Here is a 23,786-nt window from a genome sequence, read left to right as displayed (position 1 = left end):
CATTTAAAAAGGATAGAACATGGACAAACAACCATATGTTGGTAATAATAGCACATAGCAATTATGGTCTCTTTCTGCGGCAAAGTTCCTTGCAAGGGAACTCATAAGGTGACTAAGACGCAGACTAGAGCGGCTGGGTCATGTTGCCAGAATCCCGAACCATCACTTTCCCGAAAGGATACTCTTCGGTGGGCTTTCGCAGCCATGGCCCACTGGCAGAGCAAGGAAAATATGGAGGGACCTGATTCAAAGGCAATTTGAAAGCTGTGCGAGTTTTGGAAGATAGTTAGTGCAAAGAAGTTACAACATCTCGGGCATGCTGGCACGCTAGGTTTCAAAATGATGTGAAGGAAGAAGTTGTGAACCGAACAGAGCAACACAATGACACCCATGGCCAGACTCAGATTCAATGTTTGGTGTACAGGACAGTATATTAAAGAGAATGGGATAAGAAATGGCATCAATGTATGAGGAAAGACAAAAAACAACAGGCATGGTGCAGTGTCAGATATATAAGCACCAACATTGCAGCCAGGGTGGCCCAGCCATGCACAGGTGTGATGGAGCAGAGGTATGAGTGCCATGAAACCTGCCCCATACTTCGGGTTTGGGTGACTGTATTACAGCAAGAAACTAGAACAGCATTTAGTAGAGAGCATCCCTCTGCCAGGCTGAACAGTTTAAGTTTTGTATCTCACTGATAGGCTGGATCTGCATCCGGACCCAAACCAAAATCGAATCATCTTGGTCTTGTCACCTATCCAACTCATCCACCAAGTTTTGTAATAAAACGCCCAAAACTTTTTAAAATATCATGAGATATATATATATATATATATATATATATATATATATATATATATATATATATATATATATATATATATATATATATATATATATATATATATATATATATATATATATGTATATATTTGAGACCACGTGTAGTGGCGTGCGCCTGTAATCCGGCTACTCGGAGGCTTGGGTTGGAGGATCGCTTGAGAACGGGGCTCTGTGCTGGGCCGCGCTATGAGAGGGTGTAGGGCAGCCCGGAATCATGGCGAAACCCAATCCTTATCCCTGGGTCGTAAGAGCCTACCTGGGTTGCGTCAGGAAGGGCATCCGGAGTAAAACCTGTGCCAAATCAGTATGCGGATCATAACGGATGATCCGCTGTGGCGACCCCTAACGGGAGCAGCCGAAAGATGAACAACAACAACACATATATACATATATATATATATATATATATATATATATATATATATATATACATACATACATTGTGAGTCACATACACACACACACACACACACACACACACACACACACACACACACACACACACACACACACACACACACACACACACTATTGGTTTTGGCCCTGTCTCTCAATTGTGAAGAATCACTTAAAAAATTAAAATCTGGATCCAGTTCCTCACCAAAATCGAATCAATTTGTCCTTGTAACACACCCAACCTGTCCACCAAGTTTCGTCTGAATCTGTCGAAAACAGTTTTAGATATCCTTCTCACAGACAGACAGACAGACAGACAGACAGACAGACAGACAGAGGTGAAAACATAATTATGGCTGTATAACTAAGGCTCAGCATCATATCCTTTTTCTTCATGAAAATGAAGACTGGGACAACCCATTTTAACGTCAAAAAACACAACATTGTTTGAAATGTGTATGCTAAAAAATGTTTTGGAAGACCCTGGGGAGTCGCATCCAACACATGAGGGTTCCCTAATGTAGTTATATTATATCTGCAGCATTTTTGTTTAACGAACTTACCCCCTCCCGCTCATACTGGTGGAAGGGGAAGATCCGTTGTGAATGTAGTAAGAACTATCCCCATTGTTCTCTTCCTCATCCTCCAACTCCACATACTCGAACCTCATTCTCAAACACCCATTCTCCAACTCCGTACTCGAACTTCTTCTTCTTCCCTTTAAAATGCACCAAGCTACTGCCCTGCCTTGACCACGATACTCTTCCACCCTGCTCTGGCCTCAACCAACCAACCATATATCTCTCTATATATTATATAATCTATATATCTCTATCTCTTATCTCAAACCACCCATACCTTACTGATATCCGTCCTCACACAATCATACCATCTCAACCACGGTCTTCCTCTTTATCTCCTACCTTGCTCCCTCAACCTGTCCGCTCTCTTTGCCATTCTCTTTTTTCCCCATCTGCACCAAGTGTCCAGCCCATCTCAGATGGCATCTCACCAATCTCCCCGTCAAGTTCATCCATCTTCTTCCTATCCTGCAGCCTCTTTTGTCGTCTCTCTGGCAGTGCCACCATCTCCAGACCATAAAGGTAGGCTCGTGTTACACACAACATCAGCAGCTTCACTTTCAATTTCCTTGACATCTTTCTGTCTGCCATTACTCCCTTCACTCTCCTCCACACATTCACACCCAGCTATATCCTCCTCTGCACCTCTGCCTTGGAAGTACCATCCCCGGTCACCGTTCCTCCTCAACACTCAAACCTATTTCCCAGTCTGATCTCCTTCCCCTCTAACCTGATATTCATTTATTTTCTCTGCTGCCTGATCCACATCACCTCAGTCTTCTCCAGACTCATCGTCAGCCCATGCTTCCCAAATGCCTCCTTCCACTCCCCCTAGTACTTCCTGCATCTCCCACCAACTCTCCAGCACAACAGCCAGATCATTGACATACAACATCCTCCTCAGAATTCCCCTCATGTTTACCTTCCTGCTTACCAGCTCCATCACCATGATAAACATGAGGTGGCTGAGAGAGCTTCCCTGCCTCAAACCAATGTTCACACTGAACTCCTCAAACATCTCAGCACCAACCAAAACTCTTCCTTTAATTCCCTTGTACTGTAAAGGATTCGGCGGTGGCGGGATTTGCACCCTATTCTTGATAGCTAAATGTTGAAGATTCGGCGTCACTTAACAGCACCGCCGTCTCCAGGGTTATAACGCCGGCTGGCTCGGCACAGGTCTCGGGTCACGTGCCTCGGATCAAGATACCAACGTACACCTGGGCCGTACCAGTCAGGGAAATAGACCCCGGCTACAGACTGGATTTGCCAGAGACCGAGCGGAGTCTGCCAGTCCGTAACCCGTTTTGGTATAAATAACAATCGAGCAAATTGTTTCTCAGCATGGCACGAATAAACTCAAGGCGGTAACTTTCATATGAATCAGCCAGATTTATTGGGGACACATCGGGGAACACGACACAAGCAAAACATTCACGACAATGTTATAATCAATCTATAACCCGCCCTTAACTAGGGAGCTACGGATTACGGGTTTTGAAGGGAGCCCTAGCGAGATAAACCATAGACAACATGCAGGCAACATGCAGACAAGACACAGAGTACTTGGTGATACCTCATGGACGAGAGGAAAAGTGTCAAAGGCACGATTGCGGCTCGTGACAAGCCGATGTCGTCGGATTCGAGCACCCAGCACGAGCATGCAGCGTGGAAAAATGGCGCTCGTACTCGTTCTCCCGGGACGCTTGCGCACGCAGCCTCGGCGTGTTCAGCCCCCGTAAGGTCGACGGCACAAGAGCGAAAGATCCACGGTGTACTCCAGCTGGCTTTTCACAAGGTCCAGCATACAAATCCAGGCCTGGCCTGCTCACCAGACGAGGCCAAATCGGGGTGTTGGGCTCAGCAGGCAGATCAACGGGATGGAAAAACGTGTCAAGCCGTGCCGGGAGCAAAGACAGTCAGAGGCTCCGTGGTTGGATTCAGGATAAACCCGGGGACAACCTGCACGCTGGGTCCATCGCCGAGGAGGAACAGCCGTCAACTCCCTCATCACCAAGCAGATCACAGACTCAACTCGAGCAGCCTCTCATCCAGCAGAAGGCAGACAGACCTCATGCAGTTCCTCTTGCCTTTCGCAGATCGCAAAAAACCCTCATGCAGTTCCTCTTACTGCCAACCGCCCGACTCGACGCTCAGGCAGTTCCACCGGCCCTTACTTCTTGGGGTTTGCTTTTCTGGACACTCCCCCGGGACCCGTGATTGGTCCATCGCTCGAGATTGCAGCTGCCCTCCACCAATCAGCTGCCGACACGTCTCGCCGACCGACACTCAGAGTGCTGGGCGGGGCTAGTTTGGAGAGGGGAAGGAAGAAGAAGAAAACCACCTCTCGGCACACCACCACTGTACGAACACTGGAGAGCCTGCTACATCTCCCGGCACACATATAACGTCCAATTACCAAACAACCTGGCTAAACATGCATTTCAGGGGGGGATCTGGGCTAATCCTATATTTAATAACACACTAAGGGCCATTTCCGCAACAGGACATCCCTTTCACCAACCTAACTTCTGCTTCCGGCACTCCCATCCATCTCAGTGGCGCCATCACCATCTCTCTGGGGACGGTGCAGTGGGCCTTTTCCAGGTCTACAATTCTCAATGCCATTTCACCTTGCACATCCAACCTCTTCTCTACCAGATGTTTCAGCATGAACATCCCATCAGTCATCCCCCTACCCTTTCTAAAACCCTGCTGCTCTTCTCCGATCTCCATCTCCACACTCTTCCTCACCCTCCCATACAGAATCCTCGACAGCACCTTCATGACATGACTTAGGAGCGTATTGCCCCCAGACTTCCCCAGATCTTAGACATCACCCTTCCCCTCTCCATATTGGCACAATTAACCCTGTCCTCCAATCCTCTGGACTCGAACCCTCTTTCATGCATACATTCAACAACCTCTTTGTCCAACTGACTAAAACTTCTTCCACTGCAATTATTATTTCTGTACACACCTCATCAATGCCTAGTTCTCTTCCCTTTTTCATCCCCTTCAATGCTTTCTGCACCTCCTCCTCTGTGATCTCCACCAACTCCACTTTCCCCTCTACATAACACTGTAGCTCCAGCTCTCCGTTGCTTCCTTCCCGGTTGAAAAGCTCTTTGAAATATCCTTCCCACACCTTCAGTGCTGCCCCCTCTCTGTCACTAGCCTCCCACCACCATCCTTAATCACCACCCTCCACCCCCCCCTTTCATGTCCCCACCATCGTCTTCCAACTTGTTGTACAGCTCCTCTTCCATATCATTTCTCACCTTATCCACAGCTCTCCTTGCTGCTTTATTCTTCTGCCCATACAGATGTAAGCAACCCTGCATCCGGCTGCCTCTTCCTAACCTTCATCTTCTCCCTCCTCTTCCAAACCTCCTTTGCGCCAACTACCTTCGCTACGTCCTCCATCCACCAGACCCGGTTTATATCCCTCACCGATGCACCCTTTGCCGACGTCCTTCCATATAAAACTTCTGCAATTCCCCTAAAACGCCTCTCCATACCTCAAACCTCTTCCCACACCTTCAATGGTGTGAGATGGTTGGGTTTGGGGATCAGTGCACATGGACGGATGGGTGGCGAGCTCTCCCACCAGTTCTTTTAAACTCTAAAGTTAAGTTTCCCAGACCATTTCCGTCGTTTTGTTGCTTTGTTTTCGTTTCTGTTTTGTTATCCGTGGTTTTTTGTCAACTTTTCTGTCCCGAATCGTGTCTTGTTGTGTTGAACCGTTTGGTTCGTCTCCCGATCTCAGTCGAGGAGCCGCCCTGTGATCGTCGGCTGTACGTGGCCTCCGTCTTCTGCCTCGTTCTCTCTTCATTGTTCTAGTCGTTGCTTCTGGACTGTCAGCCAAGTTCTTTTTCCCTCTGCCCTCAAAAAAATTTAAGCAAGGTGCATCTCCTACTCCTTCACCTCCCAGCAAAGATGATATAATATAAATAAATAACCATGAACAACAACAACTGTGAGGACATCACTTCCGGTAGTTCGCAAGAGGGTAGGTTCGACCAGAAGAAGACAGGTGTTTTTTGTGTATTTTTTTTGCATACGATGTTTTGTTATCTTGATTTATGGCCGGGGCTGTGGAACTGTATTGAAAAAAAGCTGTATTTGTGTTCATAACAGTTTTAGCGGGTATTAGAGTTAGTTTATTGAAAGAAGCAGGGGGAGGCCTCGTGTTAAGTTTAGCGTTAAGTCAGTTTGGGCCTTGGGAGTATGGGGATAAAAAAGCGTATAAAGAGAGACCGAAGGAGAAAGGAAGAGGAGTTCATAAAATGTGATAGCTGCTCAATGTGGGCCACGTCAACAATAGTGGAAGCAGAAGGTTCTTACCGTTGCAGGAAGTGTGAGGAAATCGTCCACTTGAGGATAGTTATTACCGGGTTGAAGGAACGCATCGATAATTTGCAGCAAGTAGCAGAATGTGAGAAATTTGAAGATAATAATTGGTTATGGTTGTGGAGTGAGGTTGCTGAGGATATTGGAAGTGGTGATGGTGCAACGGAGGAGGGCAGTGGGGATGGTGCAGCTGGGACAGGCGGTGGTGATGGTGCAGCGGGGACAGGCGGTGGTGATGGTGCAGCGGGGACAGGCGGAGGTGCAGCTGAGGTAGACAGTGGTGGAGGTGCAGTGGGTGCAGCCGGTGGTGGAGGTGCAGTGAGTGCAGGGAGTGGTGGAGGTACATGAGGTGCAGGCAGTGGTGGTACAGCGTGTGTAGGTAGTGTTGGAGGTGCAGAAATAGAAATTGGTAGAAATGAGACCGTTTTTTTGGGTGATGAGACAATTAAATATGTAGATTCTTCATTCTGCAGCAAGGATCGTCGACAAAGAATTCTGTGTAGTTTTGAAGGAGCGGGAGTTTGGGACATTGAAGGAAGGGTAAACGATATTGTATCAGGTCGTGGCAGGAAGAAGTTGGTTGAGGTACACCAAGGTGTGAATGATTTAGGGAAAGTTTACTCGGAGGTTTTGAAACATCGATATAGGATATTGGGAAAGCGTCTGAAATCAAAGGGTTGTGAGATCATGTTTTCTGGGATTCTCCCAAGATTAGGAAACAACATAAAAATTATGAGCAGAGCAATAGACGTCAACCAATGGTTGGAATAATGGTGGAGGGAGGAAGGTTTTACATTTAAAAAGCAGTGGGAATCATTTCAGGGACAAAGGGAGTGTTTCCAGAATCTTCTTCTTCTTTTGGCTGCTCTCGTTAGGGGTCGCCACAGCGAATCATCCGTCTCCATTTCGCTCTGTCCTCCACATCTTCCATTGACACTCCAACCACCCGCATGTCCGCCCTCACCGCATCCATGAACCTCTTCTTTGGCCTTCCTCTTCTCCTCCTGCCTGGCGGCTCCATCTTCAACATCCTTCTCCCAATATACTCCGTTTCCCTCCTGAGCACATGTCCAAACCATCTCAATCTCGCCTCTCTCACTTTGTCTTCAAACCGTCCTACCTGCGCTGTCCCTCTAATATACTCATTCCTTATCCTGTCCATCTTCGTCACTCCCAACGAGAATCGCAGCATCTTTAACTCTGCCACCTCCAGCTCCGCTTCCTGTATTTTTGTTAGTGTCACCGCCTCCAAACCATACAACATAGCTGGTCTCACTACCGTCTTATATACTTTCCCCTTCACTCTTGCATCTACCCTTCTGTCACAAATCACTCCTGCAACTCTTTCTCCACCCACTCCATCCTGCCTGCACTCTCTTTTTCACTTCTCTCCCACACTCTCCGTTACTTTGGACAGTTGATCCCAAGTATTTAAATTCATCCACCTTTACCACCTCAACTCCTTGCAACCGCACCATACCACCACCCTCCCTCTCATTTACGCACATGTACTCCATCTTACTCCTACTGACTATCATTCCCCTTCTCTCCAGTGCATACCTCCACCTCTCAAGGCTCGCCTCAGCCTGCTCCCTACTCTCCCTACAGATCATGATGTCATCCGCGAACATCATAGTCCATGGAGACTCCTGTCTGATCTCTTCCGTCAACCTGTCCATCACCATTGCTAACAGGAAAGGGCCCAGAGCCGATCCTTGATGCAATCCCACTTTTACCTCAAATCAGTCCGTCATTCCTACCGCACACCTCACCGCTATCACACTGTCCTCATACATATCCTGCATGATCCTCACATACTTCTCCACCACTCCCGTCTTCCTCATACAATGCCACAACTCCTCTCTTGGCACCCCATCATAAGCTTTCTCTAAATCCACAAACACACAATGTAACTCCTTCTGGCCTTCCCTATACTTCTCCATCAACATTCTCAAAGCAAACATCGCATCAGTGGTGCTCTTTCCTGGCATAAACCCATATTGCTGCTCACAGATCATCACCTCTCCTCTCAACCGAGCTTCCACTACTCTTTCCCACAACTTCATGGTGTGGCTTATCAACTTTATCCCTCTGTAATTTCCACAGCTCTGCACATCACCCTTATTCTTGAAAATCGGAACCAGTACACTTAATCTCCACTCCTCCGGCATCCTCACACTTTCCAAGATTTTATTAAACAATCTGGTTAACAACCCCACTGCCATCTCTCTTAAACATTTCCATGCCTCCACTGGTATGTCATCTGGGCCAACCGCCTTTCCACTTTTCATCCTCTTCAAAGCAGTCCTCACTTCATCCTTACTGATCCACCCCACTTCCTGATTCACTATTTCCACCTCTTCCATCTCTGTCTGTCTGTCTGTCTGTCTGTCTGTCTCTCTCATTTTCTTCATTCATCAGCTCCTCAAAGTACTCCATTCACCTTCTCAACGCACTCTCCTCGCTTGTCAGCACATTTCCATCTGCATCCTTTATCACCCCAACCTGCAGCACATCCTTCCCAGCTCGGTCCCTCTGTCTGGCCAATCAGTAAAAATCCTTTTCCCCTTCTTTGTATCCAACTTCTCAGATAGCTCGCCATATGCCTTTTCCTTAGCCTTCACCACCTCTCTCTTCGCCTTGCGCCACCACTCCTTGTACTCCTGTCTACTTTCTTTATCTCTCTGGCTATCCCACTTCTTTTTCGCCAACCTCTTCTTCCTTGTACTTTCCTGTACTTCCTTGTTCCACCACCAAGTCTCCTTGTCCTCCTTCCTCTGTCCAGATGTCACACCAATTACCTTACTAGCTATCTCTCTCACCACTTCTGCTGTAGTTGCCCAGTCGTCCCACACCTCTTTACCACCATCCAACACCTGTCTCACCTCCTCCCTGAATTTCACGCAACAGTCTTCCTCCTTCAGCTTCCACCATCTGGTCCTTGGTTCATGCCTCACTCTCTTCCTAAACCTCACCACCAAAATCATCCGACAAACCACCAATCAATGCTGTCTTGCTACACTCTCCCCTGCCACCACCTTACAGTCTCTAATCTCTTTTAGGTTGCATCTCCTGCTTAAGACGTAGTCCACCTGTGTGCACCTTCCTCCACTCTTGTATGTCACCCTGTGATCCTCCTTCTTCTTAAAATACGTATTTACCACTGCCATTTCCATTCTTTTTGCAAAATCCACCACCATCTGCCCTTCAACATTCCTCTCATTGAGATCATACCTACCCATCACCTCCTCATCATCTCTATTCCCTTCCCCCAACATGCCAATTGAAATCCTCTCCAATCACCACTCTTTCTTCTTTGGATACACTCTCCACCACTTCATCTAACCACTCCAGAAATCTTACTCCTCCATCTCACACCCCACTTGCGGGACATATGCACTGATGATGCTGTCTTCATCTGTCTTCATTCATCATCACCCCTTCAATTTCCAACTTCACACTCATCACTCGGTCAGACACTCTCCTCACCTCCAATACCGCTTAACATAATCCTCCTTCTGGATTACCCCGACACCATTTCTCCTCCCATCCACACCATGGTAGAACAGTTTGAAACCACCTCCGATGCTCCTAGCATTACACCCCATCCACTTGGTCTCTTGTACACACAGTATGTCTACCTTTCTCCTCTGCATCATATCAGCCAACTCTCACCCTTTGCCAGTCATAGTACCAACATTCAAAGTTCCAACTCTCACCTCCACATTTCTACCCTTCCTCCTCTCCCAATGTCTCTGGACATGCCTTCCCGCTCTCCTTCTCCTCCTCCTCTGCCCAGCAGTAACACAGTTTCCACCGGTACTCTGCTGGCCAACAGTACCGGTGGCGGTCGTTGGTAACCCGGGCCTCGACCAATCCGGTATGGAAATCCGGTTTATGATCCGCATATCGATTTGGCATAGGTTTTACGCCAGATGCCCTTCCCGACGCAACCCTCCCCATTCATCCAGGCTTGGGACCGGCACTGAGAGTGCACTAACTTGTGCAACCACAGTGGCTGGGTTGGAGTGTTTCCGGAATGATGGCCGTATATTAAATAGAAAGGGGGCAGCAAGGTTTGCAGTGGGAATTGAGGAAGGAATTCAGGCTTTTTTAGGTCAGCGGAGGGAGGGGAAAGTATTAAGGAAGGAACTGATAATGTAATTGGGATGAGTAAGGCCAGGCAGGAAAATAGAATTTCAGGAAGGGAAAAGTTAAATATATTCGATACCAATTCCAGAAGTTTAAATAATAAGATGGAAGAGCTTGAAGCCAAAGTAGATAGGGAGGAGTACGATATAATTGCAGTGAGTGAGACATGGTTTAAGAAGGAGAGTAACTTGAGGACAGGATGAGAAGGCTGCAAGGTGTATCGGTGTGATAGGAAGGAGAGAATAGGAGGAGTAGCAATCTGGGTAAAGGAAAGCATTGCATCAAGAGAAAGGGATGACATTGAGGAAGGAATAAATGTTGAGAATTCTGTATGGGTGGAGATTCGAGATTGTAAAAACAGTAAGATACTGGGAGGATACTTTTATAGGGCTCTGGGTGGGAAGGAAGACGAGAAAGGAAGAATGCATGAAGAATTCAAAAGGGCGTGTGGTAAGGGAAGAGTATTGATTATGGGGGATTTTAACTTGCCAAGGATAGATTGGGCAGAGGAACAAGGAAAGGGCAGAGCGGATGAGGATTTCCAAGTTTTAGTCCAGGATTGCTTTTTAACCCAGTTTGTAGATAAGCCAACGAGGGGGAGTGCAGTGTTAGACCTCCTTTTAAGTAACGATCCCCATATAGTGGAGGAGGTAGAGGTTGGGGAGCATTTAGGAGCAAGTGACCATAACATTGTGTTTGCAAAGATTCTGTTGAGGGTTAGAGTTCAGGATAGTAGGGTAAGGCTATTATATTTCAGGAAGGTAAACTTTGAGGGTATGAGGAGAGAAATGGGTCATGTAGATTGGGAGTCTCCAACAACAGGACAATCAGCATCAGAGAAATGGGAAAGCTTCAAGGACCAAATGTGTAGAGTGCAGAGTAAGTAAATTCCAATGAGGTGTAAAACTTGAAGTAGAAAGAGACCAGGAAGGTTGAGCAGTGAGATAAGGGATGCTATTAAAGAGAAGCAGAAGGCATTTATTGGGTTTAAAATAACAGGACTAGAGTGAGATTTATATCTCTATCGAAGTAAACAGAGTCAAGTTAAGAAAATAACTCAGCAAGCCAAAAGAGAGTATGAGAAGGACATGGCTAGGAATATTAAACATAATAACAAGGCTTTCTTTCAGTATATCAAGGGGAAAAGAACAGGTTAGGACCAGTGTGGGCCAATTGAGGAATAGCATCAGGAGAGTGGTTAGTGATGAAAGTGAGATGGCAGGCTTATTAAACGGGAATTTTTCTTCAACTTTTGCACAAGAACACTCAGGAGAATTGCCGATGGCTGGAATCCGGATCTTCTGGAATCGGATCAGTGGTTTAACTTTTTTTTTTAAATCTCCCTAACTTACCAAAGTAGTTTTAAGGTGCAACACAGTTTGTCTACCAACAAGGTAAACATGAAGACCAAGGAGCTTTCCAAAGAAGTCAGACATAAAGTGGTGGTGAAGCATTGTTCAGGAGAGGGTTATAAGAAGATTTCAAAATCACTCATTATCCCTTTGAGTACGGTGAAATCCATCATTAAGAAGTGGAAGATATATCATACCACCCAGACTCGACTGAGATCAGATAACCAATCCAAACTCAGCAGCCGGGCAAGCAAGAAACTGGTTGGGATGTCACTGTAAATCCACCAATGACTTTGAAAGATCTGCGAGGCTCGATGTCCAAGATGGGGTCAGTGTTCATCAATCAACAATATCCCATTCCTGTCACAAAGCTGGCCTCTATGGACTGGTGACAAGAAAGAAGCCATGACTGAAAAAGATGCATCGAAAAGCTCACATGTAGTTTGTGAAAAAGCATCTTCATGATACAGTAAGCCTGTAGAGAAAGGTTTTATGATCAGATGAGACATGAATTGAACTTTTTGGTCTAAATTCAAAGCAAATCATCTGGCGCAAGACTAACACAGTACATCACCCAGTCAACACCATCCCAACTGTCCAGCATGGTTGTGGCAGCATCATGCTATGGGGCTGCTTTTCATTGTCAGGGACTACAAAGCTTGTCAGGATAGAAAAGAGCAATGGACGATGCAAAGTGCAGGAGAATCCTTGATGAAAACCTGCTTGAGTGGGCAATGAATCTGAATCTGGGTAGGAGATTCACATTTCAGCAGGACAATCATCCGAAGCACAAAGATAAAACCACACTGGAGTGGCTGAATGCGAAGAAAATAAATGTTCTTGAGTGGCCCAGTCAAAGTCCTGACTTAAACCCAATTGAACATGAATGGCGACACTTGAAGATTGCAGTTCGTCGACGATCCCCATCAAACTTGGCAGAACTGGAACCATTTTCACTTGAAGAATGGCCAAAGATGTCACCATCTCACTGTGCAAAGCTTGTGGAGACCTACCCAAAAAGATTCATTGCAGTCATTGCAGTGAAAGGTGTTTCCACCAAGTGCTGACATAAGGGGTGAATGCTTTTACAAGCAGTGAATTTTGATTTGTAAACGTTTTTTGCAGGTATTTCTGAAATATATACTCCTTTATCCATAACCATGTTTAGTTTGATCTCTTCAGTTATGAATAAAAAAGTTCATTTGTAAAAATTGTTTCTTCATAATTCGTAATTCATCCAAATGTGGCATTATTGGTAGCGGGTGAATTCATTTGCAAGCCACTGTCGATATGATTTAAAGGAGCAGAGATTTTAGATTTACTTTATTCACAGGAAATACAAAAGACACAACTCACTATCAGATTTTAAAAAATGAAGCCCATCCCGAACCCTCACATTAAAACCCAAACCCTAACACACCAAACCCAACCCTATCCCTCACATTAAAAGCCAAACCCTAACCTTCATACCCTCATACCCAAAACCCAAACGCTATCCTGACATTAACACCCAAACCCTAACCCTCATACCCTAACACCCCAAACCCAAAAGCTATCCCTCACATTAACACCCAAATCCTAACCCTCATACCCCAAACCCAAAGGCTATCCCTCACATGAAAACCCAAACCATAACACCCCAAACCCATCCCTAACCTTCACATTAAAACCCAAACCCTAACACCCCAAACCCATTCCGAAACTTCACATTAAAACCCAAACCCTCACACTCAAAACCCATCCCCAACCTTCACATTAAAACCCAAACACCAACACCCCAAACCCATCCCCAACCATCACATTAAAACCCAAACCCTAACACTCCAAACCCATCCCTAACTAGTCTAAGCAATGAACGATTTAGGTTGGACAAAAATGTTATCAAAACTTTCTCACCTGAAATGACTTCATTGGCGATATGTCTTATCAGAAAAAAAATCCCACCCAAATCCTCCCATGGGAAACCTCGTTTTGACCTCAAATCCAAGATGGCCGACATTGTACAGGTGCAAAACTTAAAATGGACCTAATTTGGGAAAGAAACAACAAAGAAACACTTTTAAGGTGTCATTTTTAACTAATTTGAGGACCCCCATTCGTTTAGTGATACTTATAAGATTGTTAGATATCAAGGTCATATGTGAAGGTCAAGGTCAACGTTAAACTTGACCGAAGCAACGTTAAATTTGACCGAAATTGTATCAAGAGTTATTCCAAAATATATTGGTTGTTATTGCCACATATGCCATTAAGATGCTCATTCATTTAGTAATAGTTTTGAGGTGACTGGATATCTATATCATGTGATAAATTCAAGGTCAAGATCAAATCTGATCCTAATTTGACCCTGAATTTGATCAAAATGATGCAAATCGACTCAAAATAAAGTACATTGGATGTATCATTTTCAATGGACTCTTTCAAGATGTCCATTCAGTTATTTATGAGATTGGCATCGAGATCATAATCATAGCCAAATTTAACCAAATAAGTAAGAATCCAAACAGATTTTGTGACCTTGCAGTGACATTATTTTGAAACCCGTGTTAAGGTGTCTAATAACAAAGTTTACTATGCCTCATCACTTAAATGATATTGTATGAGTGATAAATTTTTTTTTAAGTCAAATTGCAATGTCAATCCATTGTATTATTATTGAGATCTACATCCTGGTCATCATCATCCTGATTGTCCACATGTGGCACATTCATGCATGTTATTCCCCTGCATTGGCCACAAGCTGGTGTGCGCTGTAGTCCATTCTTGCGGCAGGTGCATGTTTTTTGTCATACTGGCCACCACAATTGCACCGAATTATCTTGAGGAGTCGCTCTGGTGCTGCTGGCTGAGTCATCCTGATCGGCACAAGACCACCGGGAGTGGCTTTCCAACCCAAAACTGCAGAGGCGAAATCATTGTCACGCCATCCCTGCACTTGGTGATAAGTCCGATGACTATGAAAGGTGGCTGCGTCACTCGTCGGCGGAAGCTTTTCTGGAGATACATATTGTGTAGAACTAGCTACCTTCAATAGGAACTTCGTCACCCTTGCTGCGTTGAGGCTTAGTGACGTAGTGCACCCATATATCTCCAGCATGGCATATTCTTCTGCCTGTTCGATGTCCTGTTTCGATGAAGACGGAGACATAAAAACAGTGGCTGACTTGCTCAGTGCTGCATACTTCGTAAAAACAGTCACTTTGCCGATTCCATATGGCCTTGATGTGGTATCACACCCACTGAAAGCGTGCAGGAAGAGTAGACTTTCCGAGAGGGCAGGATCCAGTTTCTTCTTCAACGTTGTGATGCACACCGTCTGTTTTGCGGTCACCATGTACAGGTTGTCACTGTTATCTGTGGCATCAGCATGATGTATCATCGACTGAAATACATCAGAATCTTCTGCGACAACGGCTGTTTGACTGTTCTTCGCAGACAAACATGCTAGCATACAGATCTTGTAGTCAGCATCCCCTTCTGCATGCTCAATGGTGATGTCTGCTTTGACCATATCCTCTGCAAGGAGGTTGATGAGGGCCTGCTTGTTTGATGTGTTGGCAAGGAAAGCTTTCTTACTCATGGTTAGACGCATTTCTGCAGAAACTGAGACTGAAGCACCAATGTCGCTCCAAAGCACCACTAACAAAGCACCAATGGGTGTTGAGGGTGGGATCTGGGTGGGGTTTGCATTCAGATTGAGGGTAGAATTAGCATTAGAGAGGAGATTAACAACATGCATGATGGCATAATGCTATATGACGTCCATGATGTCTTAATGTTACATTTCGTCACATAACGTCATAATAACCCATATATATACGGGTTTCATCCCCAACACTTTGGCCAGAAACCCGTATTTTGATGGGTCTTGGGCCGAATAAGTTAACTAATGTGATCTATAGGTGATGCTGCCACACTGAGCGATTTCCCGGGTTAATACGCGTCATTTGGTGAGCTTTGAGATCAAATTTTGATTAAATTTTACAATGACTTTGACCTTAACACATAATCGTGACCTCTAATGGTTCCGAAATTTTCAATAAATGAACGGGAGTCCTCAAATTAGTTAAAAATGACACCTTAAAAGTGTTTCTATGTTGTTTCCTTCCAAAATTAGGTCCATTTTAAGTTTTGCACCTGTACAATGTCGGCCATCTTGGATTTGAGGTCAAAACGAGGTTTCCCATGGGCGGATTCGGGTGAGGTTTTTTTTCTGATGAGACATACCACCAATGAAGACATTTCAGGTGAAAAAGCTTTGAGAACATTTTTGTCCAACCTCTATGGATCATGATCCGTTCGTTGCTGTGCCTAAACCTTCACATTAAAACCCAAACCCTAACCCCCCAAACCCATTCCCAACCTTCACATTAAAACCCAAATCCTAACACCCCAAACCCATCCCTAACCTTCACATTAAAACCCAAACCCTAACCCCCCAAACCCATCTCCAACCTTCACATTAAAACCCAAACCCTAACCCCCCAAACCCATCTCCAACCTTCACATTAAAACCCAAATCCTAACACCCCAAACCCATCCCTAACCTTCACATTAAAACCCAAAGTCTAACCCCCCAAACCCATGCCCAACCTTTACATTAAAACCCAAACCCCAACACCCCAAACCCACCCCTAACCTTCACATTAAAACCCTAACCCTAACACCCCAAAACCAAACGCAATCCTCACATTAAAACCCAAACACTAACACCCCAAACCCATCCCCAACCTTCACATTAAAACCCAAACCCCAACACCCCAAACCCATCCCTAACCTTCACATTAAAACCCTAACCCTAACACCCCAAAACCAAACGCAATCCTCACATTAAAACCCAAACACTAACACCCCAAACCCTTCCCAAACATTCACATTAAAACCCAAACCCTAACCCCCCAAACCCATTCCCAACCTTCACATTAAAACCCAAATACTAACACCCCAAACCCATCCCTAACCTTCACATTAAAACCCAAACCCTAACCCCCCAAACCCATCTCCAACCTTCACATTAAAACCCAAATTCTAACACCCCAAACCCATCCCTAACCTTCACATTAAAACCCAAAGTCTAACCCCCCAAACCCATCCCCCACCTTTACATTAAAACCCAAACCCCAACACCCCAAACCCACCCCTAACCTTCACATTAAAACCCTAACCCTAACACCACAAAACCAAACGCAATCCTCACATTAAAACCCAAACACTAACACCCCAAACCCATCCCCAACCTTCACATTAAAACCCAAACCCCAACACCCCAAACCCATCCCTAACCTTCACATTAAAACCCTAACCCTAACACCCCAAAACCAAACGCAATCCTCACATTAAAACCCAAACACTAACACCCCAAACCCACCCCAAACATTCACATTAAAACCCAAACCCTAACCCCCAAACCCATCCCTAACCTTCACATTAAAACCCAAATCCTAACACCCCAAACCCATCCCTAACCTTCACATTAAAACCCTAACCTTAACACCCCAAAACGAAACGCAATCCTCACATTAAAACCCAAACACTAACACCCCAAACCCATCCCCAACCTTCACATTAAAACCCAAACCCCAACACCCCAAACCCATCCCGAACCTTCACATTAAAACCCTAACCCTAACACCCCAAAACCAAACGCAATCCTCACATTAAAACCCAAACACTAACACCCCAAACCCATCCCAAACATTCACATTAAAACCCAAACCCTAACCCCCCAAACCCATTCCCAACCTTCACATTAAAACCCAAATCCTAACACCCCAAACCCATCCCTAACCTTCACATTAAAACCCACACCCCAACACCCCAAACCCATCCCCAACCTTCACATTAAAACCCAAACCCCAACACCCCAAACCCACCCCTAACCTTCACATTAAAACCCAAACCTTAACACCCCAAAACCAAACGCAATCCTCACATTAAAACCCAAACCCTAACCCCCCAAACCCATCCCTAACCTTCACATTAAAACCCAAACCCTAACCCCCCAAACCATGGGCGTCTGCAGAAAAAATTGCAGGGGGGGGGGGGCAATGTTATCCTGAGATCGCCGTGTGAAGTGTGAAGACATCTTTTTGCTAAGATTACTGTAAATAACAGAACAAAATGTTAACAATTCTTCAGGTTGAAGACGCACGATTGATCGAATGTCATGATATTTGGCGTGGAAGATAGTGTTTTTTCTTTCATTCCTTCTGTGTTGCGGCTATTTATTTTATTTCAGTAACAAAACTCATGCTAATTTTCTACGTTGGATTTTATACAAAATAATCAAACTAAATGCTCTTGATTTGATTGTTATAGAGTCTGGGGAAGACCAGTGTATTAAATTTGTATTGTTATGTTAACCTCATTTTTCTTATTTTCCAGGAATGTAAAATGGATATCAGGAGGTTCTTTAAAAAACGTAAGTCTGATGACTCTGACAACAATCAAGACACTCCGGGTACATCGGAGACGCATGTTGAACCATACTACCCCATACTATCCAGCATTCTGTTCTGCTGCAGCCATGACAATGCATTGAGGGGGGAGGAGAGTACATCGGGGAACCTCTGTGACCTACTGCGATTCAGGATAGAAGCAGGGGACACGGTCCTGAATGATCACATGGAGGGCGCAAGCAAAAATGCGAGATGCACATCAGTTTGTGTAGAGAACGAGCTGATAGTTCTCTCCGAGGAAGTAGTAAGAGACAATATTGTGGAAGCTGCAAATGAATCAAATTGATTCTCTACCATTGCAGATGAAACTGCTGACATATCAGGCACCGAGCACCTGTCCATTGGAGTACGATTTGTTGCGCTGCAGGAACAACGGAATGACTCAGCCACCATACGTGAGGAATTCCTTGGATTCATTCCACTGGAGAGGGTGGACGCTGCAACAATTGCAGATACTATCATCGACCAAGCAAAAAAATTTGGTCTTAACCTCGACAAGCTCCACGGCCAAGGCTACGATGGATGCTCAACCATGGCAGGAAAAGACAATGGTGTACAGGCCCGTATCAGGAACACCTATCCCAAAGCTGTTTTCGTGCACTGCTCTACACATCGACTGAATTTGGTGGTTCATGATCTGAATTCTGTCGCAGATGTGAGGAATACGACTGGAACTGTGAAATCTCTCATTAAATTCTTCCGTGACAGTCCCAAGCGCAGGAGACTGGTTCCAAATATACCTTTGTTGTGTGAAACCAGATGGAGCGCAAAGTACAAAAGCATCCGCATCTTTTCAGACAACTTTTGTGATATCTATGCACAAGTGGAGCAACTGGAGGCAAACCAGCATGAGTCACAGAGTACGCGTCAGACGGCGTATCGGCTGAGGTGTGCTGCAGGAACCACAGTGTTCCTCATCTCTCTGAAGATCATTGTGAAGTACTCAGCGATGTTGGAGCCAGTGACCCAACAGCTGCAGGCAGTCGACATGGACATGATGGGAGTCCGAGATCACATCGACCTGTTGATGAAGGCTTTCCGAGCTCACCGGGATGGTGCAGACCGTGTGTTCTCAGAAGATGTCATCCCTGAGGTGAAAACCTTGGCAGAAGAACTTGGCATAGACTTTACTATGCCTCGGCGATGCGCACGCCAGGTCCACCGGCCGAATGTAGGAGGCTCCATTGAGGAGTCCTATCGCTGCACCATCTATGTCCCGTACATGGATTCCTTGATCCAGTCTCTGGAAAGTTGCTTTGGTGAAAGTAACACGCCATATTTTCACATTTTCGCACTACATCCGAGAGAAATTCAGCAAACAGAAAGAGATGAATTCAAGCACATCGTTTCATCTGTCATGGAAATGTATGGCATTGACAACCTTGTAGAAGAAGCTCTAGCGTGGTATGACGTGCAGAAGCATAAGCCACTGGATGACAACTCTCTGGGTATGATCGAGCTAGTGAAGAAGACCACTCTGTTCCCTGCTGTGCGCAAGGCTATCCTCATCGCACTGACTCTGCCTGCAACATCATGTACAGTGGAAAGGTCCTTTAGCACACTGCGCAGGATGAAGACCTGGTTAAGATCAACGATGAGTGATAAACGTCTGTTTGGCCTCTGCATGCTAAGTGTCCACCGCGACAAAGTGAACAGCCAGAAGACCGAGCTAATGAACAGGGTCATTGAAAATTTCGGAAGAGATCCCCAACGGCTCCAATTCCTGTTCCAAGAGTCGTAACCTGCTCTAACTGAATGAACTGTTGAGAAATGTTTATGTTATTTTATTCATTTTGTATTTTCCATGTAATTTTTTCAAATTTTTGATTTTCCAGGGGGGGGGCAAATTCCCCCCCCTTGCCCCTCCCTGCGGACGCCCATGCCCCAAACCCATCCCTAACCTTCACATTAAAACCCAAACCCTAAGACCCCAAACCCATCACTAACCTTCACATTAAAACCCAAACCCTAAGCCCCCCAAACCCATCCCCAACCTTCACATTAAAACCAAACACTAACACCCCAAACCCATCCCTAACCTTCACATTAAAACCCAAACCCTAACACTCCAAACCCATCCCTAACCTTCACATTAAAACCCAAACCCTAACACCCCAAACCCATCCCAAACCTTCACATTAAAACCCAAACCCTAACCCCCCAAACACATCCCCAACCTTCACATTAAAACCCAAACACTAACACCCCAAACGCATCCCTAACCTTCACATTAAAACCAAACACTAACACCCCAAACCCATCCCTAACCTTCACATTAAAACCCAAACCCTAACACCCCAAACCGAAACCCTAACACTCCAAACCCATGCCTAACCTTCACATTAAACCCAAACCCGAACACACCGTCGAGTCTGGCATTTCACTCAAGCTGACTGGCAGGGTCTCCAAGCAGCCCTCAAACTGAAAGACTGGTCTCCTATCGCTACTTTCTCCAACATCAACTCATCCTGGGAATTCTTTCAAAGAAAGTTGCTCTCCCTCATGCACAGATTTATCCCCTCTCATCTTCAGTTGTCCTACCCTTCCTCCACCCTTGGTTCACTGTTACAAAGCTTGTGGCGAGGCAATTGTCCTGAAACAACTTGCATTTGTCTCAGGGAAAGCAAACCCAACTGAGGATAATCTCAGTTCCTTCCATAAAGCTTGGAACAAGTGTGTATCTACCCTCAGGAGAGCCAGAAAATATCTTTCCAAGCTCAAGTCTGAACTTTCAATCCTCTCTCCCTCCTCAAAAATCCTGGTGGCGTCTAATCAAATCTGTTTCTGGTGTATGTTCTCCCTCCATCCCCTCCCTGACCTCGAATGGCCACACTGCTGATACCGCACGTGAAAAGGCTGAATACATAAACTCGTTTCTTGCAGCTAAATCTTGTGTCCAAAACCATCACTTTCTCTACCCACCTTACCCAGTCGCACCCAACTGTCCCTGGACTCTGTGTCCTTTTCTCCTGACAAGGTGGAGAGCTTGCTGTCAAACCTCGACTCAGATTCTGCAACCAGTCCAGACGGCATCAGCCCACGTGTCCTATAAATCTGCTCATCTGCTCTTGCTCACCCTCTCTCTGTTCTATTCACCCTCTCATTTACCCAACGTCATCTGCCATGTGCTTGAAAATCAGTAAACATTACTGCCCTGCAGAAAAAATGTGCAAAAACAGATCCCTGCATCTACAGACCAATCAGCCTTCTGCCAATCATCAGCAAGGTTATTGAATCCATCATCGCTTTCGACATTAAATCCTTCCTCTTCTCCAATGGCTTGATTTCCGATCATCAATTTGGTTTCAGACCAGGTCACTCTACCCTAGATATGCTGCTTCTGCTCTCCCAACAATGATGGAGGTCCTCAATGCCGGACATGAAATCAGAAGCATATCCCTAGACATACCGCGTGCGTTTGAGACGGTCTGGCACCCTGCTCTGCTCACCAAACTCTCTTCCTATGGTATCCAAGGCCATCTCCACTCATGGTTTGCAGACTTCCTCTCCGATCGCAGTCAACGTGTGGCTCTAAATGGAGTTCTCTCATCCCCTCTTCCTGTGCAGGCTGGAGTTCCTCAAGGTAGCGTTCTGGGCACTGTTCTTGTTCTGGTTTTCATCAATGATCTCACTGACTCTCTGGAAAATCCTCTACACTCTTTGCTGATGACTCCACCCTCTGCCATACCATCTGTCATCCCTCAGACCGGCAAGCAGCAGCTTCTTCACTCACTGCAGATCTGGATAAAATCACAAACTGGTCCAACACGTGGAACATGTCTTTCAATCCGGACAAATCTCACACTCTCACCATGTCTCTCTGAAAGTACCGTTTTGAAAACCCTCCATCCACTTTCTCAACAATCCTCTGGAAGAAGTCCTTTCTTTCAAGCTTCTGGGTCTCACTATCTGTCATGACCTTTCCTGGGAAAGTCACATTTCAAACCTCGCCTCCAAAGCCAGTCCCCGAATGGGAATCCTCCATCCTGCAAAGTCCTTCCTCGGCCCACCTAAGCTTCTGACCACCAACAAAGCTTTCGTCCACAGCTTGATGGAGTACTGCTCACCCCTCTAATCTGGTGCTCCTGCCTCCCACCTTTCTCGGCTTCACGCTGTGGAAACCAAGACATTTCGAATAATTGGCATCTCCCGTGATGAGGCTGAGTCTTTGGGCCTCTCACTCTCTCACTGCATGCTGGTCAGTGGTCTTTCTGTCTTCTACAGTCTCCTCTCGAGCCTTTCCCCTCCTGCTCTCTCTGCGATTTGTCCCCAACACATTTCCGCAGGTCGCTCAAGGTCTGCAAACAACCCCCTTCTGGTAAAACGACCAAAATCACGAATCACTGCTCACCTTCACTGTTTCATTCGTATTTTTTCCTGCCTTTGAAATAAACTCCTTCACTCTGTTCAATCCCATTCTTCCCTCCAGGCCTTCAAAACAGCTGTTCACCACCACCTCTTATCATCCCCCATCCAAATCCTCAATATTTTCTACCCCCGATAATCCACCCAAGCCCACCTCCTTCAAATTCCCTGCTTTCCTTCCTGAAAGTCCCTGTAATGTCCATCTTGTATTCCCCATGTTCCCCACCCCATTCCTCTCCCTTCCACAGATCCCCTAATGTCTCTGTTCCCCACTGTTTTGTCCTTCCCACTCCCACTCCTCTTTTCTCATGCACCCCCCCCCCCCCCTTGCTGTGTGTTGTGTGTTCGCTCTCATACGAGCCTCGAAAGGAATACAATTTTTTTTTTTAAACCCTCACACCCCAAACCCAAACCCTAACCTCAGATGAAAAACCAAACCCTAACACCCCAAACCCAACCATAACCCTCATATTAAAACCCAAACCACAACCTTCATACCCCAAATCCAAACTCAAACCCTCATACCCAAAACCCAAACCCAACCTTAACCTTCACACTTAAAACCCAAACCCAAACCCTAACCTTCACACATAAAACCCAAACCCAAACCAAACGCAAACCCTCATTCCCCAAACGCAAACCCAACTTTAACCTTCACACTTAAAACCCAAACCCAAACCTTCACACTTAAAACCTAAATCCAAACCCAAACCCTAACCTTCACACTTAAAACCCAAACCCAAACCCTAACCTTCACACTTAAAACCCAAACCCAAACCCAAACCTTCAGATCCCAAACCCAAACCCAACTCTAATCCCAAGATCATTAATCATTTTTACACAATTTTTTTTTTTAAAACAAGCTCAAATGAGGGAAGATCCTCGTCCTCTTAATGATGACATCATAAAAGCGAATATAATGTCATTGTGATGTATCAGGTTTGCGAAAAATTATCTGTGCTAATGCCCGGCTTGATTCACGCAAAGAAAATTCAAACAGCTTGCCTAGTTTCGGAGATAATGGTTTAGACGATTTCCATTAGCGGAGATATTTTGACGTCAACTTTTTTTTCTCGGAAGAATTTCCAAAATCGGAGATGGTTACTGTCTGCGTGTGAGCTTTTTGCATATACATGGCAAGTTTCACGAAGATCCGATGAAAACTCTGGGTTGCGAAACAAAAATGTCAAAAAATAGGAATGACGTCATAAAAATTGATATGACGTGTTAGTGATGCATCATATGTGCGATAATTCATCTCTGCTAATGCCCTGTTCGATTCC

General features: G+C 45.5%; 1 protein-coding gene across 1 annotated transcript; it reads left to right on the top strand.

Moving 5' to 3' along the window:
- Nucleotides 1–15,258: 15,258 nt before the first annotated feature.
- Nucleotides 15,259–19,879, top strand: LOC147029720 (zinc finger MYM-type protein 1-like). Its single transcript, XM_085872136.1, has 3 exons — nt 15,259–15,357; nt 18,065–18,317; nt 18,441–19,879. Exons 1-3 carry the CDS (start codon nt 15,259–15,261, stop codon nt 19,877–19,879), a joined length of 1,791 nt encoding a protein of 596 aa, XP_085728262.1.
- The last annotated feature ends 3,907 nt before the right edge of the window (nt 19,880–23,786 follow it).

The sequence above is a fragment of the Eptatretus burgeri genome, chromosome 3 (genome assembly GCF_056783735.1).
Source record: "Eptatretus burgeri isolate ZD-2024b chromosome 3, Ebu_testis_v1, whole genome shotgun sequence".
NCBI classification, from domain to species: domain Eukaryota; kingdom Metazoa; phylum Chordata; class Myxini; order Myxiniformes; family Myxinidae; genus Eptatretus; species Eptatretus burgeri.
Note: the sequence above shows the minus strand (reverse complement) of the source record. Positions and strands in the feature narration are given on the sequence as shown.

Bases quoted from the DNA above. Each gene is read 5' to 3' on its own strand.
- LOC147029720 (XM_085872136.1), top strand. From the start codon at position 15,259: ATGGTTAGACGCATTTCTGCAGAAACTGAGACTGAAGCACCAATGTCG. The intron at 15,358-18,064 runs GTGGGGTTTGCA...CTTATTTTCCAG, and splicing joins GTGTTGAGGGTGGGATCTGG to GAATGTAAAATGGATATCAG. The intron at 18,318-18,440 runs GCAAAAATGCGA...CTACCATTGCAG, and splicing joins TGATCACATGGAGGGCGCAA to ATGAAACTGCTGACATATCA.